At 34.8% G+C, this 17,503-nt stretch overlaps 1 protein-coding gene across 1 annotated transcript in view; it reads left to right on the top strand.

Moving 5' to 3' along the window:
• Positions 1–17,503, top strand: part of Tmprss15 (transmembrane serine protease 15) — a 133,901-nt gene that overhangs the window by 77,087 nt on the left and 39,311 nt on the right. Inside the window, exons 16-17 of the mRNA XM_004639096.1 lie at positions 6,310–6,420; positions 9,561–9,693. Coding sequence (XP_004639153.1) covers positions 6,310–6,420; positions 9,561–9,693 — 244 coding nt within the window. The remainder of the gene's footprint in view (positions 1–6,309; positions 6,421–9,560; positions 9,694–17,503) is intronic.

Genomic DNA, 17,503 nt, shown 5'->3' with positions numbered 1-17,503 from the left:
TTTTTAATGGAAATGAGTAATAAAACTGACAAAGCAATTGAGAGTAAAAGCTGTATTCTAACTAATAATGAGTGGAATTATTCGTATACCCAAGCAACTTAAATAATTATAAAGAACTTTGTGCAAAGTGAAAGCATTTTGAAACAAAATGTTAGTAAAGCAATAAGAGTTTAAATTCATATTGTAGGGGGCCAGGAAAATGGCTCAGTAGAATAAGCACTTCCCTGACAAGAGCAAGGACCTGAGTTCAATCTCTGGTTCTGCAAATAAATAAATAAATAAATAAATAAATAAATAAATAAATAAATACTGTAAAGTGCAAATGAAAAGGCAGGAAAAAAATCAAAAGAGAAGAATGGATTTTGAAAAGGAAGACAGACAAACATTTCTCTTTGAATGTGTCACAGTTACTGTTTTTACAAATTATTTTTGTAATATGTTGTGACACATACATAAGAAAGCTGAGATATTGTACTACCAATTTCTTTTGGGTTTTTTGAAAGGAAAAGTTAATGTTTAATTTTTTGACTAATTTTACATGCTTACATTGGTTATCAGAAGAACTACTTTGTTATATTTTATGTAATATAACAACCATTGTTGAATTCCTATCATCTTATTATTTGAAATTTTATATCATTTCTAATACTTTTATTATTTGTATTCTCTTTAAAGTAAAAAAGTACAATATTAAAGATTATGAAAAATAATATAAAGACTTTCTATATGAGATAATGCCCAAAATTGAATATTCTTGCTCTTAGCTTCAAAGAGATGATGTGGTTCTTCTTTTTTTCTCTTTCTTTCTTTCCTTTGTTCTTTTTCTTTCTCTCTCATTCTCTCTTTTGCTTTTCCTTTCTTTAAAAAATCTTTTTATTTATTTGGTATAGGCTCTTATTACGCAGCTCAGACTCAGTGATCCTCCTGTCTCAGCCTCCCCCTCACTGGGATTGCAGGCATGCACCACCATGCCTGGTTTCCGTGGCCTGCACTGCACACCCAGGGTTCCAGGGCCATCACAGCATACAGTACCGCTGATTGAATCGGGTCCTTGTGCTTGCCAGGCAGGTGCTTAGCCCAAGGAGCTATCACTCCACCTCGATGTGGTTATGTATATTAACTTAAGTTGTATCCAGACTTAATTACTATTTCTTTTTTATTGAATACATTACTGTAAGATATATATTTTTTCATTGGAGCTAGAATGGAAACTTCCAGACTGTCACAGTCTGCTGACCATGCTAGAAGTGTGGTTTCACACCATCTCCCAGCTGGGACAGATGTTGCTGGGCAGCGGGTAAGAAGGTGACTGAGCTCTCCTCAGCACACTTTGTTTCCATTGAAATTTTTTGCCTCCTCCCTTTTACCTCCAATTGAAATGCAATGACAGAAATATGAACTTGTCAGTGGAAAGGAATCAAGCTGGTAACGGGCTGACACATTGCACACCCGTATAGATTTGTTGGTTTATATGATTTTTCAGGTTTGAAGATCATTTTAGAAAAAATGTATCATAAGTTGTTTTCAGTATACATATTACTGAGCATATATATGTATATACTCAATAATGTATATTACAATACATATATATATATTACTTATTTTCTAAATTATTTTAGGGCTCTCTTTCAAAGCATTCAACTGAAATATAACATAATTGTATAATATATTTTTATGTCTTTTAACCTTTTAAAGAATTTCCATTTACATTAGATTATTTACAAAACTGGATTTATTAAGGTAGGTCTCCTAGAAATATACATGCATTGCTGTTTTCTGATATTCATAGACTTAATATGGAATTTATAGTGCAGATCAGGCAACTTGCAAGTGGCAGCAGATCACATTTAGGGGTTTAGCGCCCTCCCCAGCTTGTGTGGCACTGTGCCGGGGAGATCAGTTTAGTTTCATTTTCAACTAAGCATATGTTTACTAAATTAGGCAGGGCTGCAGGAGACTTCATAAAAAGAGGATGGGGAAATTCAATTCTTAGCAATAGTTCTTTCTTTCTCTCTCACCATGGGCATAAAACTATCAGAAACAAAATTGCAATGCCCAGAGAGAATTAAATTGTTGGACTAGAGACTTCTTAATGAAGCCGAACTGCTATGTGTTGCAAAGAATCAAAATCAATTTTGTTCATATCAGGAAAATCTTTGAAATAGTCTATTTACAACTCTCCTCAGATTTTATAATTTCTATTTACTTTCACAACAATACATTTTTTGCCCCAGTCAACATTTTCTTTTCAATCCAAATCATTCAGCCTTCAGAATTAACTTATTTTATCTGGATTTGTAGGGCAAATCATAATAGCTTTGGCTAAAATACAAATCTGAGCCATAATTTTAAGAAAATGATGTATGTTTTCTCTCAAATTTTTACTCACAAAATATCTAAATTTATTTCTATATAACTGACTTATGCTTCTTCAATTAAATATAGAGCAGCTGCCCAGCCAATACTGACTATGCTAATAAAAAAGAAAAACTAGCAATAAATTCATATAAAACTCAATTATTGTCATTGAAAACTAATTTTATATGATGATTTTAATAAGCTAAGAAAAAGTAATGAGATAATTTAAAAATAACTTCTGATGACTAACATGTTATATTAAAATATTTGATTATGCATATAAAACTAGTGCTGTTCACATTTAAAAATAAATATCAAAATGTTAATGTTAGAATATATGTACAAAGACATTTGTGTCTGGTTTTAAGCTTTTTAGTTTTCTAAAGAAAGATTAATTCTAGATGCATAAACATTTATCTTTCATCACAAATATTGACTGCCTATAGAGCATGAAATTGTCTTTATCCATTTGTCATCTCAGTAATATAGTTAACAGCTGTGTTATGAAACAAATTGATAATTATATTTACAAAAATGGCACTAATATTATTATATTTTGAGATATGTAATCTACTTTTCTATGAAAGCTTATAGAAACAACCAACCATGTCTTCCTAAAAATACTTTATTAAAATAAATTAGATTTGGGTTGAAACAATATAGATTTTCCAAGTTTAAAATATACAAATAGCTCTATTTATTGATGTAAGACAAACAAGAGTAAGAGTTTAGCTATCTTTTCTTGTTTATCTGATTATGTGGAGGGAGAAGTAGTACATTTTGCACATGAAATAAACACGTTAGTACAATCAGTCAAAAGGGGCATTTTAAAATGTTACCATTTTTGTTATTGAGAATATTGTATATTGAGCACTAACTGTGCACATATTAGTATGCTAAAATACATTTTTTTTTTTTGCTGTACCGGGGATTGAACTCAGGACTCTGTGCTTGCCAGGAAAGTGCTTATTCTACTGAGCTATCTCCCTGGCACTCTTAAAATACATATTTTTAATTTACTCTCATTGTATGTGTAAGACAAAGGGAGCATTTGTCCTCATTTGACAATTAAGAAAACTGAGTCTCAAAAAGATTGATTTATTGGATCAAGGGAAGAAAAAAGCAAAAAGTGACTAAATGCTTATGTCAATGTCGTACAATTTCACAGCCTATATTATAGACACTATTGAAATTTAATTTAAATATATAGATTGTATCTCATAGTTTATACAATCTGTTGCTTTTTCAAATCACTAAAATTAGCACCAACCAACTGCTGTAAATTTGATCATGTATTTTTTAAAATCATACATTTTTAATGTATTTTAGGACAGGGTCTACAGTGTCTACATGGTCTCACTACACAGATCTGACTTGTAGTGATCCTCATGTTTTCAGCCTCCCACGTGCTAGGTTACAGGCACGTGCTACCATGCCCAGTCTGAAGTCATACTTTTTAAAAAGTGTTTTATATTATGTCCTCTATTATTTATATTTATGTTCATTTTTGTAAGATTATAATCATTTAATAAATATTAATTTAGTTAATTTTAACAAATACCTGCTGGTTTCCTATTCTGCGCCATTCTGTCAAGCCCCAGTGATATAACAATGAGGAAGTTTGACAAATTAGATGATATTCCCGGTGTATTATGGCCATGCTTGATTACAGATTAAAGAAACCTTTACTTCATCTATTTTATTTCAAATCTTTTTGTAATTGGATATTTTGCACAAATCCAGTCACTTAAAAAAAAATTTCAACATGTGTAAGAGATTTTCAGCCTGGGAGATGACTCAGTAGAATAAGCGCTTGCTTGGCAAGAGCAAGGGTCTGAGTTCAATCTCCAATTCTGCCAAAAACAAACAAAACAAAACAAAACAAAACAAAACAAAACAAAACAAAACAAAAGAAAAAACAAATCTAGTCACTTTTCTAGTCACTCCAAATATTAACTTATCTTAATCAGATAACTATGACTTAATTTTAAATAAAATGTACAATCAAGGTAGCATCAAAATTTTCATATTATTTGAAGAAGCTGTGGTTATCTGCTCAGCTAAGGCACAAGCCTTGGTCCAATCACTTACGTTAGAGAAGGTGGAATTCTGTCACTTTTTGCTCTCTACTCCTCCTATTGACCCAGTGCTCCAGTGCGGAAAGATAATCAGGAGACATCTATCACCAGTGTAATTTTCTTTCGGTCAACATGGCTCCTACCCAGAAGCTAGCTCTCTAGTAGGACACAGCTGCTGCTTGCCATTGCCCATGGATTCTGCAGTATAATAAACTCGTAGCTGGGAAGAGGGAAGCTGGCCTCACTTCCAGCGGGCACAGTAAGACCCACTTCCCTCAGGGCATCCACCACTGCGTTTGCTGAGCGGCACTATGCTTTTTGGCCCCTACATTAACACTCTCCAAGGATTCTAGTCAGTCTTTTTGTCTTCACCTTTATGAAAATACACTAATCTTTTCTTTGTATCTTTAAGTGATTTTATTTTACTCTTCAGCTTTTTGAGCCATGGGCTGACCACATAGCTCAGATCAGCACTGAACTCACTATGTAGCCCAAGCTGACCACACACCCTTGGTGGTCCTATTGCCTCAGTCTCCAAGTGCTGGGATTACAAGTGTGCACCACCACACCTGGATTCCTTATTTTTTAGAAAACAGCTGGGAGTAGGAGATCAAGGTTGCTATTCACTGGGTCACTTAAGAATGAATATTTGTTGTTTTTTTAAGTGTAATATGATAAAATTTAATACATCTCTTTAGAGAAAAATAATGCTTAATATTTCTCTTCAGAGGAGAATGGAAATAATTCCTTTCAAGCACTGTAACATTTTGTTATCATAATAATAGTCCATGGAAGTTATTAAATTTCTTCGCAATATCCTTGTAACTTGAATTATGATACCTCACCTTGACCACAATAAAGCAGGTGTTCTCTGCTCCTTACGCATGTTAAGTTCTTCTTCTTTAATGTTCAAGTTAGGAGGTAGGATTAAGCTTTTCCATAATAAATACAGCACCATTCTCTGGAAATCCAACTCCCACACAATTCTTAGCACAATCCCTGATATCTCTAATAAGACATGATGGGAAAACACCTGGAACACAGCAAAATCCTCTCTCCCAGCACTATGAAGGCAACCTCAGGGCAAAACATTTTTAAGACAAAACAGTACCAGAAAGCAGTGTATCTCCTTCCTCTAATGAGTACTACTTCTAGTAGGGCCTGTTTCTGTGCAACTCACATTTACTAGTTCTAAATCTACCCAGTTCCTTGTTCGCCCAACTTGTTCATTGTCTATTTCTCCAAGAAGTCAAGCACATTCCTATCCCTTCCAGCATTGCTTGATTTGTTTGCAGCTCCATCTTCAACTTCTTTTTGCATTGCTGACATTGTGGGTTTTCCATTTTTTATGATTTCCATTTTCTATATTTAATTGAAATGACTCAACGATTTAATTAAATGATTTAATTGAACCCATTGTCTCTAGACCAATCTAACTTGCTTCTACCAAAAGACAATATTTACATTTTAATATAATAAGCAATTGACAGTGTCATTTAGATGGTGATGCTTGTGTGAAGGTTGCTCCTTGTATGCTATTTTGGAGTGAAGACGTTCTCAAAGAGAATCTAACAGAGATTATGAGGGCATGTGTATTCCAAGCCTGTCAGCCACCTCTAGGAGCATCCTCAAATACTTCTACAAAGTGGATACCTGAGGCTTCATCTACTTCTTTTTTGAAGACACATGTGTAGTTCGACACTATTTCTGGAATTCTGAGTAACACAGTGCTTGGTGTATTCAGAATTAAAGCTTGTTCCACTCAGGGCTCAAGCTAAGTGATGATGTTGAAAGCCACTTAAGTGGAAAGGGTGCTCTAAAATCATCATTTATATTCTAGTTATCTTATACAAGAAACTTTCTTTCCCCACAGAGGCTTGCAAGGAAGATGAGTTTCAGTGTGAAAATGGAGAGTGTATTCCACTGGAGCTTCTGTGCGACCACCACCCACATTGTCAGGACGGCTCAGATGAAGCTCATTGTGGTACGTCTTACTTTTACAAAAATACTTGCACTTCTTTAGCCTCAACTGTTGGGTTCCACAAATTTGTGAAACAAAGGTTATTTGTGTGTTAATAATAAAGTGTTGTGATATTTTGAGTGTGAACATCTCAGTGATTTCAGCACTTTTGCACCTTTCTAGTTAGAAGAAAAGTTAATGTTTAGGTTCTGAGTTTTGTTGATTTGTCTAAAATTGGCTACATTTAATAAATTTAACTCTAAGATAACCAATATTCAGAAAGTAAACTTAAACTACTATTGAAGACAAAAGCTCAGGGGCTGGGGAGATAGCTCAGTAGAATAAGGGTTTGCCTGACAAGTGCAAGGGTCTGAGTTCAATCCCCGGCTCCACAAAAAAAGACAAAAGCTCAGAGCTGATATTGTGGCACCAGTCAAACTGACTACTGTGTTCTGCCGACTGCCTACAGGCAGAGCCACCAGCATGCTTATCTATAATTGTCTTCTTTAGACTTGGTCCTTTCCTTTCTTGCTTCTTCAAAATTTCCTACTCCCCCTGCCTTGCTGTTTTTCATTCATGCTTCCTTTCCGATTCCTACAACAATATGATAAATACACTATTTTACTATAGTAAAATGTCTTATTTTTTAGTTCTAAATAATATCCAAAATAATGTTTAATATCATTTTTATTTGAAATAGAACAAATTAAACCAGTGCTGAGTTTTCATCTCACTCCAAAAAGAATCGCATTATCAAAAAATCAACTGATAGGGCCTGCCAGATTGCTCAGCAGATTAAAGCGCCTGTTTAGGCAGTTTCAGTGACCGAGTTTGATCCCCAGTGTGCTGTGACAGCCTTGCCCCTGGGGTGCAATGAGAGGGTGACTGAGACTGGGTGTGATGGTGCATGTCTAGAATCCTAGCACTTGAGAGGCTAAGAACAGGAGAATCAGTATGAGTCCAACCTGTGTAATGAGATCTTGTAAGCCCTGTAGGCCCTGTACTAAATACATTAAAAAAACCAACTGATGATAAATGCTAAAGAGGCTGTGATGAAAAAAGGAACCCTTCTCCACTGCTGGTGGGAGTGTAGACTTGTGCAAATCAGTGTGGAGATTCTTTTAAAAACTAGGATGAGAGGTCCCATTTGATCCAGCTTTTCTCCTGGGTATCTTCCCAGAAGAATTAAAAACATACCACAGCTATGTATGTGCACCCATGTTTATAGAAGCACAATTTGTAACAGCTAAATCTTGGAAACAACCTAAATGTCCCTCAACTGAGGAATGGATAATGGTGTGTGTGTGTGTGTGTGTGTGTGTGTGTGTGTGTGTGTGTGTTTTACCTAATAGGATACTACATATCCATATGAAAGATAAATTGGAAAATTAATAGGTAAATGGGTGCAACTCAAAACCATACTCATAAGTGAAATAAATCAGAACCACATGTGCAAATATTGGATTGTCGTGTTAGTGTAAGAAATTGAAAGACCTGAATTGTACAATAGATAGTGTAATAAGGAAGAAACTGTTCAAAAGAAAAATGAAAAAACTGTAATGGGAGAGAGAGGAAAATAAAGAATGGTGTCTTAGTTCATTGAAAAGAGAGTTTTATGTTAATACTTTTTGGACAATATTTCATGACTGTATCTTGTACCCTGAACAACTATTATGAAAATAACAATATACAATATATTAATTTTTGTTACACTCCTCCTATCCTACTTTGAAACTCTGTTTTATTGTTATTTTTGCTTATTTCTGTTAAAAAATTCCACGGCTTACATATGTGTCATGAAGTGTAATTAAATGCTATAAATCAATTCCATAACAGAATTAGCTCTATTTTGGTCATGAAGAAATTGCATTTTAGAGACATTCAACTCTGAAGGATCACACACCTAATAAGGGCTGAAGCAATTCTGGAACTATGACTTTCTATTTCTAGCCAGTGACCTAAGTCTTTTCATAAAAAGGCTAAAATGTAAACAATAATTATAGTTGTAGGTAACTTGACTGCCATTCCAGATGTTTTCCTTGTTTGATAACCCAGCTTACTTTGCTAATTTTACTACCTAGGGACAAATAGCCTAAGTAATCTATCCCAAATGTTTGTAAGCCTGTGGGAAACCAATAGCAAAAAGAATAACTGAAGAAATAAATAAAAGTTCATCGTTTTTTCTGATTTAAATTGTTTTCATTTTAAAAAGTTGTTTTCTGGGGCCAGCAAGATAGATCAGAAGACTAAGCCCCTGCTTAGACAAGAGCAGGGACCAGGGTTCGATCCCTGGCACTACATGCCACGCTGGAACTGGCCCGGGCATGCCAAGCCAGCCACCAAGTCTGGGCCTGATGACACGCGCCTGTAATCCTAGTACTGGAGAGGCTAAAAACAGGAGATTCACTATGAGTCCAAGCTGCATAGTGAGACCCTGTACAAAATACGTTTAAAAAAATATTTAAAAAGTTATTTTCTTCCTCTGGTAGACTCAGTTATGTGCTGAGTTATTGTTATTTATAAATAACAATAACTCAGCAAATAACTTTATTTTCTGTCATTTGCTGTGTTGATATACAACAAATTATCTTATCTCTTATGTTATTGAACTTATATGAAAAATCAAAATTAAATCTACTCAATTTACTTTTTGAACTTATATCTTCCAACACACCCTGAAGAAAAACTACAGTCATTATACTCTAAATACTAAGTACATTGCACATTCTGTTAAAGATTGTCCCTTACTTTTATCAACTTACCTGAAAATGATCCTCAGTAGGATCTAGTATCTTTAATGCAGTTACCTCTTAAATTTCATTTAAATGTAAACAAATGTAAAATTATAAGTTTAAATTTAAAATTATAGTTATGTACATATATGGGATATAAACTGATAGTATAATGTTTGTATACAATGTGGAATGCTTAAATTAGATATCTGTCCATAAATGCAAGTTTCTTATCAGTTCTTTTGAAATTTATGTTCTTAGCAAGTTAGAAATTTACACGATTTAATACTGTCATTAACTAGTGACACTGTGCTGCTCAGCAGAAGCAGTGAAGTTATTCCTCTTGTTGAAATGAAATCTTGTGCCTTTAAGTAAGACCTCGTCCTCCCCACGCTGCAGTCTGTTAACCGTCTCCTGCTCCTGACTCTCTAGTGCGCCTTCTCAATGGCACCACGGAGAACAATGGCTTGGTGCAGTTCAGAATTCAGAGCATTTGGTACGCAGCTTGTGCGGAGAACTGGACCACCCAGACTTCAAATGAAGTTTGTCAGTTGATGGGCTTAGGGTAAGTAGTTCTACTCAATTTTCTTTTACGAAATTTTCTTTCTTTTACATTTTTATTTTTATTACTACATGTTGGCACTGTACCATGAGTACATGCCTCACAGGAAGCTGGAATATGTACCCTGAAGATCTTCATTCTTTATACATCCCTTTCCCCCCTCCTTTCCCCTTCCTTGCTCCATCTCTTGCTTTCCTTCTCATTTGCAAAAGAAACTCTCTTGTTTTAAATGACACCAAATTGGGTTTATTTACAATATATAAATGACAGATATAGAAAGTAACAAGGAAGAAAACAAAAGTCATGATGAACTTTATCCTCAAATTCCTACTGTTGATATTCTTTGTATAAATGCTGCTGCTATGGTTCTTCCTAGATGTCCTCCATAGTCTTATGTGCTCATAGAGGGACTTTGGGGAGGTGCTTGGATCAAGGGGTCGAGATACCCATCAGTGCATTAGTCCACTGATGAGTTTATAGCTAACTGTGATTTAGGGAGGTGAGGCCTTCTTGGAGGAGAAGAGTCACTGGGGGCGTGGCCTGGAAGAGTAACGCCCTCCTCTCCTTTGACCCCTCTCTGTTCCTTGATGCCATATGAGCTGTCTTCTCTATGATGCCCCTTTGCCATGCTCCACCCTGCCTTGGAACCAACTGAGTGTGGACTGAAATCCCTTCACAGTATAGGATGAAATAAATTTTGCTCTAACTTTGAGTGCTGGGTGAGTTTTCTCAGAAAGCTGAAAAGTAACAGAGACAATGTCTAAATTTCACATACTGTTTTCTTTCTCAACAGTCTCAAAAGTAACCATGGAAATAATAGAAAATGCTTACTTCTTTTATGTTTTAGACTCTTTCAATTTTAACACAGCTCTCTGGTCTTTGAAGATGTGGAGAGTCACAGCCATATGGAATTTCATCTAGTTATTTTCATCACTGATAGTACTGTTATTTACCAGTTTGTCTATTATACTAAACTGTGAGATCCCTAAAGATAAAGACTTACTATGCTTGCTTTCCATTCCTGTGTCACATCCTCAGACAACTAGCGTCTAAAGAGAAGCTTACATTGGCTCACTTGTGAGCGTCCATAGTTTCAGGCCGTGGTGAGGCACAACATGGCAGAAGCATGATGTGCAGCAAAACTGGTCACCTTATGACATGGGGACATAAAGGGAAGAAAGAAATATGACAAGGTTCCACCATCCCTTTGGGGAGGGGCCCCCTACTGCCTAAAGACTTGCAAGTGCTCTTCACCTCTTAAAGCTTTCACCGTCTCTCACCACTCCTTGCAACTGAAGTGAACCTCTCCGTTTTCCCTTACAGATCCACATTCTGTGTATTCAGAATGGAAAGTGTCTAGCTTCAAACCACACCCAAATCATGACAGTCTCATTAGGAAGCCAGTTACTTCCAAGAGCAAAGGAAGGAAGTCAATACTACTAAGAATTATATACTATCAATTTGATTTCTGTGTTTTAGAAACTTCCTATACTTCAGGTGTACTCATGTCAGTATGTAATCATTTTTGTTATACATTATATACTTCATTCTAATGAAAACCTTTTCGATATGTAATTTGAGATGAAACCTGTAAGAACATGGGTATAGGAGGAAGATTGTTTACTGATAGTTAAGAAAACACTGAGATTGGCAGTTGCTTATTTTCACTTACGTTGAACTGCCAAGTAAGTAGTATTGATTCCAGTTTTTTACTTTTTTTTTTTTTTTTTGGCAGAACTGGGAATTGAATTCAGGCCCTTGTGCTTGCCAGGGAAGCGCTTATTCCATGGAGCCATCTCCCTGGCCCCTACTTTTTGACTATTGACAATGCCTTTAGTTCAATAGCCAATTCAGAAAAGTGACACTTGAGGAAGTTGTTTGAATCTACAATCAAAGTTGTTGGTAATGCTAAGAGGCTTTTTATAAACTGAGTTTATACAGAGTAAACCAAGGAGATTGCTAACTTCACCTCATTTTCAAAATGGTGCATCAGAATGTTCTGTATAGCTAGACTTTCATTGCCCTGGATCTTCGTGTTCCAATTTATCATCTTCCTAAGTATCACTTTACCACTATAATACAGGAGCTTTGCCATTATGACCGTGTGAATCTTAGCTAAGCCGCTTCCTACAGATTGCATATGCGGTCTTTCAGATGAGTCATTTATTTATAAAGAAAAGTTACAATGATAAACCTCTTTGATAAAAAATTTTAAATAAATTTGAATGAAATACGTTCAAGGATGCCTACTGCTATTTCCTATAACTGCAAGACAGAATGAAATGGTAAGACATCACATATTTTTGTTACGTCAAATGGCACAAAGCATAAATACATTTTGATTATTCCTGGGTCAGAAATACAATTATTGACAATGATATTATATTTGGCTCATGAATGATCAAGCTATTATTATTTTTTCTTTAAATGCTTATGTGGGGGAGATATATATATATATATATATATATATATATATATATATATATTGAATTTTATGTGACAAATGTAATGTGCTACGAGAAAAGCTGACACCATTTGAGCATATCAGGGTTTGGGAAAATGGTCCAGGCCAAGTGTAACAAAGTCAGGTGCACAACTGTGTAGCACTTATCTTCACGTTTTTCTTTTTCCCAGTGAGATTTTACTCTGTAGTTAACTGGTCTCACTTCCTAAGAATTACTGCTTCCAACTGGAGTTGGGACAAAAAACTAGAACTTTAGTGCACATAAAACAAGAAGCGCATCCTACTGCCTTATATAAATGTTTTTGATGAAGGCAAGTTTTTACTGTCTTCTGAAATGAGTCAAGTAATTTGTTCAAAGACTTTAATCTTTAGACCTATGGTTGCCTTTTAAATAGTCTCCATAGTGCTCCAATAATTGAAAGAAAGTGTCTTAATGAGAATTTGTCTAGACTGGCACATGGTAACTGAGAGAAAGCTTACAGAGCCTAAGTGATGTGTGTTTGGTACAGTGGAAAGTAATTTAAGTGTCAATTTATTAAAAAGTCACTGTAGTCTCTCAAGATTATTTATGCAGGCAGAGTACAAAATGTGGTTCTCCACAGATTCTAGTAAATCATAGGCAGCAGATTTTATCAATTTTTACTTTTTATATTAAACATTTTAATTCCCTGCCATTTACAGAGTACATAAAAAGCAAAAAGTATTTTGATTAACATTTTATACATTCATTCAAAATATGAAAGCAATGTTTTATGCTTATGCATGGATAAATGCTATAGAAACTCAGACTAGTGGTTTCCATGATAATTTAAGAAGGAGCACTCCGCTGATACTAACCTAAAACCTGAGTGATACAGTGGGGGTGCTTTGCTAAGACATTAAAAACTCGAAGTCATCAGCTCTATAGAACCTTAAAAACTGTTAAAAGCACTAAAAAATATAAAAATAGTGCTAAATTTTTGTATCCCAATAAGAATTTTATGAGTAGTTGCTGTTAATTTTTAAATCCTTATTTGTCCTATGCAAGATATCTTCATTTTATAATTAAAACATCAATATGATCATCTTAGAAGCAGAATTGAAATGCAATTATTTCAATGATCTTTGTTGGTAGAACTGTTTTAAACATATTGTGGGAGAAGATTGAAATGTGTTCTTTTGTTTTGTTTTGTTTATTTTGGTTATTGTTGTTGTTTGCTTTATTTTTCGGGTACCAGGGATAGAACTCAGGCCCTTTCACTTGCCACTCAGGTGCTTATACCACTGAGCAATTACCCCAGCCCTGAACTGTGAAATACTTTTTTTTTAAGTCTTTCAAATAAATATAGCAAAACTGCATAAATTCCTAGGCTTACACTACAATGAATACAGTTTACCTTTGTGTCTACGTGACCTGAAAATAAAACCAGCAACATGGTAGGTAATAGAACTCCTATTCTTGGCCCATATTTTCTATAAATGTTATCCCAAATTTTGTTGTGTAGAGTCTTATCGCATCCTAGCACACAAACATTAAGACAGGACATGAGAAATAGTAGAAAAATATAGTTACTATCTTTGATTTTCCATGGCTCCTTTCTGTCTTTATACAAGAACATATACCCCCTATTTTCTTTTATTTTTAATTTACAACTTCAGCACCAACAACACTCTTTTAGTTTATTCTTAGCATTGTTACTATGGATATAAGTGACTCAACTTAAAAGGCTATCATTTAACTAAAGTGCAAATTATAACTCTGATTTCTTTCTTGTCTTAAAATTAGAATTGCATTAATTCAAAACAACTAAGGACCAAATGATAACAAGCTGCAATACTTTGATAACTTTCTGAGATTAATTTTTGGCATGCATTTTGTCTATGAATGCTTCTGAAAATGCAGTGGTAATTATGTAACTGTCTGCTGTGGGCAAGGGAGGGACAGCAAGTGTTGCATCCACTTGAGCTCCAAGATATATCACTTGGTTATTCCCACTCCTGGATGTCTCACCTCCTTGGTGTATCTATCACCTGATTATACACTAGGACCACTGGTCTCAGTTTCCGACACTGGAATTCAGGGTAATCTAGTCAGTGTCACACAATGTGTACTCTTTGCACCAAACAGGTAATATCATAGCAAAATGCATATTCCAAAACCATACCTCAAACCTACTAAATCAAAAAATCCAGAGTATGACACAACAAATTGTGATTTAATAAAACCCTCAGGTAGTTCAGATGCATGCTAAAGTTTGAGAACCCCTATAGTAGGGTATGTGTTCTTAATCTTTTATGTATCAAGGACACTATTTTTAGTCAGGAAACTTACCAACCTCTTTGAGGTTCATACATTTAAGTATACAAACCAAAATATACATAAACACAAAGAAATTACAGTGACAAATAATCATCAAAATATTAAAAATATTACATGGGGATATATATTTCTTTATTAAAGTACCAAGCAAGGTATAACTGTGACTCTAACAGTTATTATAGCATCAAAGATGTGTATAAATTATGCATATATATGTATATGCATATGCAGCATTTGCAATATGCTTTAAAGATGTGAAATTTGATGACAGTATTACCAGTGCTGCTAATGATGCTATGATTAGTCACTTACATTTGTACTCGAACAATAGACTAACTTTCATTTAAGAATAAATATATAACTATTTCTTACACAACTATGTTCTAGCTTTGCTACCAGGACCTGTAGGACACCCAGGCTGAGAGGACAGGATGTTGTTTCAGTGAAACCCAGAAGTTCTGTTCTCTAAAGAGCCCAAGTGATCCCAGTGGTAGTTCTTTTATATCGGTGAAGAACTCCTTATCTTTCATACACTCTTTTTGGTAGGAAACACAGAACTTGGTAGTTTGCTTTCACTCTATATTAAAAGTAAAACAAAGTAGCACAAATCACAGAATCCAAAGATTATCTTTTCTGCTGTTAGGTTTATATATACTACTGAGAAGAATCCCCAGTGTAAAACAGTGGATTTCTTAGCCTGTCACTCTCAAACTAGTCTATTTTAATTGTTCTAAAAAAGTTCCTCCATTCCAACAAGAGATCAAAAGAGAAATAGTTTAGAAAGACCCATATTATAAGGATTCTTAATAGAGTAAAAATATCATGGCTACGTTTTCATCAAGTTCTGACTGGTATTATTTTCTTCTTGGAAAAACTAGTTCCTGATTTCACTAAATCTGAAAATTTATTATTGGGAATTAAGAGTCTCTTTTATATGAAATGTCACTTATTTGCATTAACAAAATTCAAGGAGAATTCATCTTACTTGGAAGTTTTATTTGAGATGATACTTTTTCATGAGTACCTTGACACTCTAAAGATTTATGTGGCTAGGAAAGATAAAACTATAGTTACACATGAAGTAAGAAAATTTCATTTGACTTTTAGTGTAATTACTAATCATCTACCAATAATTTTCTACAGCATACAGCTATGTAGTCCATTACATAAAGACAACAAGCGATCTTGTCTTTCTCCTAGGTCAGTGTCCTCTATAATTTTCTTGACTCGATTTTGGAGAGACAGAGATGCTGCTGTATTATAAAACAGAATAGGTGAGACAGGAGAAAACTTTATACCAAAATTCTCTTTGTTCATCCTATTTTGCTGCTAAGAAATACTTCTAACTCACAATTTATTATTAATTCTCTACATTCTACTAGACCAAGGAAAATGTTTAGTAAAATCCATAAAATCAAATTTAAGAGAGAGAGGAAGGAGAAGGAGATCTAAAAAGAATTAGCATATGTTATGATATAAAAACCTTGGCTTCCCACAAAGAATGTGTTTACCATGTCCTGAAAACAGGTATCATAGAATATGAAATCAAAACAAGGTCTGAAGAGATAATTCTGGGAAACATACAAAGTTGTTATAATTAGGACCATGATCTCTGAGATTCCTGGAAATCCGTGCAAAAAGGAAAACATTAAGTATCATGTAACTTTCAATATGAGATAACATTACATAGAGAATGACAGCTTTCACCAACGCTGAACTCTAAGAGAAATTCCAGTGTATGTGTGCCAAATGCTTCATAGTCAATGAGTAAACAACCAGAAATACTCCAGCAACAGCTGAAGAAACAAAGGTGAAGTAGCTCATGTTGTCAAAAGTACCCAAGATGCTATCCATGGAAATCACATCTCCTCGATAATCTCCTAGACATATTACCTCTCAGGTAGTTTTCATGAGAGAGGCCAGCAGTTTGTCCCATTTCTAACATTGTTACCTCTATAAGGGAGCAGCTACTGACTGACCCACTGATTCCTCTCTTGCACTTAATATCGTAGCTTGCACTAAGGAGAAAACTGATTATAGCCAAATAACTATTCTATTGATATTTCTTCACCTCTTTGTAAATGTCATACATTTTTAAGGGCTGAAGTCAGACAATAAAAAATTAATTGAACCTGCCTGTTGTTAAGAGCTATCATCATGCTAGTGCTAAGTGTAAGTGCTAGTGTATTGCTATAAATGTGGTAAGTGGACAATCAAGAGTAATTGAAATGTGTCCATTCATTCATGGTGTTTACCTAGCTACTCACATGCTTTACCACTGAATCCCTTCCATTCATCATTTCTCTTCCTAGCAAAGTTATCCTTGCCGCTTCTGTTCTGCCAAATCAGTCCCACCTCCCCTGCCCCCTTCAACCAGAAAAGAAAGTCTCGTCCTTCTCTGAAACTATTTTTCAGGTTAATTCTACTTGCCTCTTCATTGTTTAAACTTTTCAGGGTGTGAAATGAGCTACAGAACTAGGCTGCAGAATTTGCAGTGTGCCTTATTATTCTTTGTAGCTTTTGTGTGTCCAAAGACTTAAAGTCTCCCTATCCAAACCCTTGCTTTAGGGAAGAATTTTTATCATAGCAAACACAGTCTGGGGAGCAAAACAGGAGAAGAAATCTAAGAAGGACCTAAGAAGAGAGGCAGATTTGATACCATACAAGTAGCCTTGGGATATCCTTTCTTCTTTCCCTAGAATCCATCAATGGCTGTATTTTTGTACTCCATCTATGACTTCAAAAATAATGGTTGTGTGTATATGTTTCTTTACTTGCATAAAATTTCCTGAGTTCAGGTGAGCCCTTTGAGATCACATAACTGATAAAAATGGTAATAAAGATTTAAAAAATAGTTTACTAGGAGGCATTATTATGCCAACAAGGTAACACTAAAGGGAGTTTTAAGTGATATTAAATTTCTACTGATTTCAGACAGCTATGTGAATGCTAGCAGCGTTACCTAAATCTGCAGATCTGGAACTTTCTAAATTTTAAAAATTACACATGCTAGTTGGAACATTCACAGAGAGTCTCTCTAAAACCTAATG

Source organism: Octodon degus, unplaced genomic scaffold (assembly GCF_000260255.1).
Source record: "Octodon degus isolate 3935 unplaced genomic scaffold, OctDeg1.0 scaffold00106, whole genome shotgun sequence".
In the NCBI taxonomy this organism is placed as follows: Eukaryota; Metazoa; Chordata; class Mammalia; order Rodentia; family Octodontidae; genus Octodon; species Octodon degus.
The sequence above is the reverse complement of the archived record's forward strand: the minus strand, read 5'-3'. Positions and strand labels throughout refer to the sequence as shown.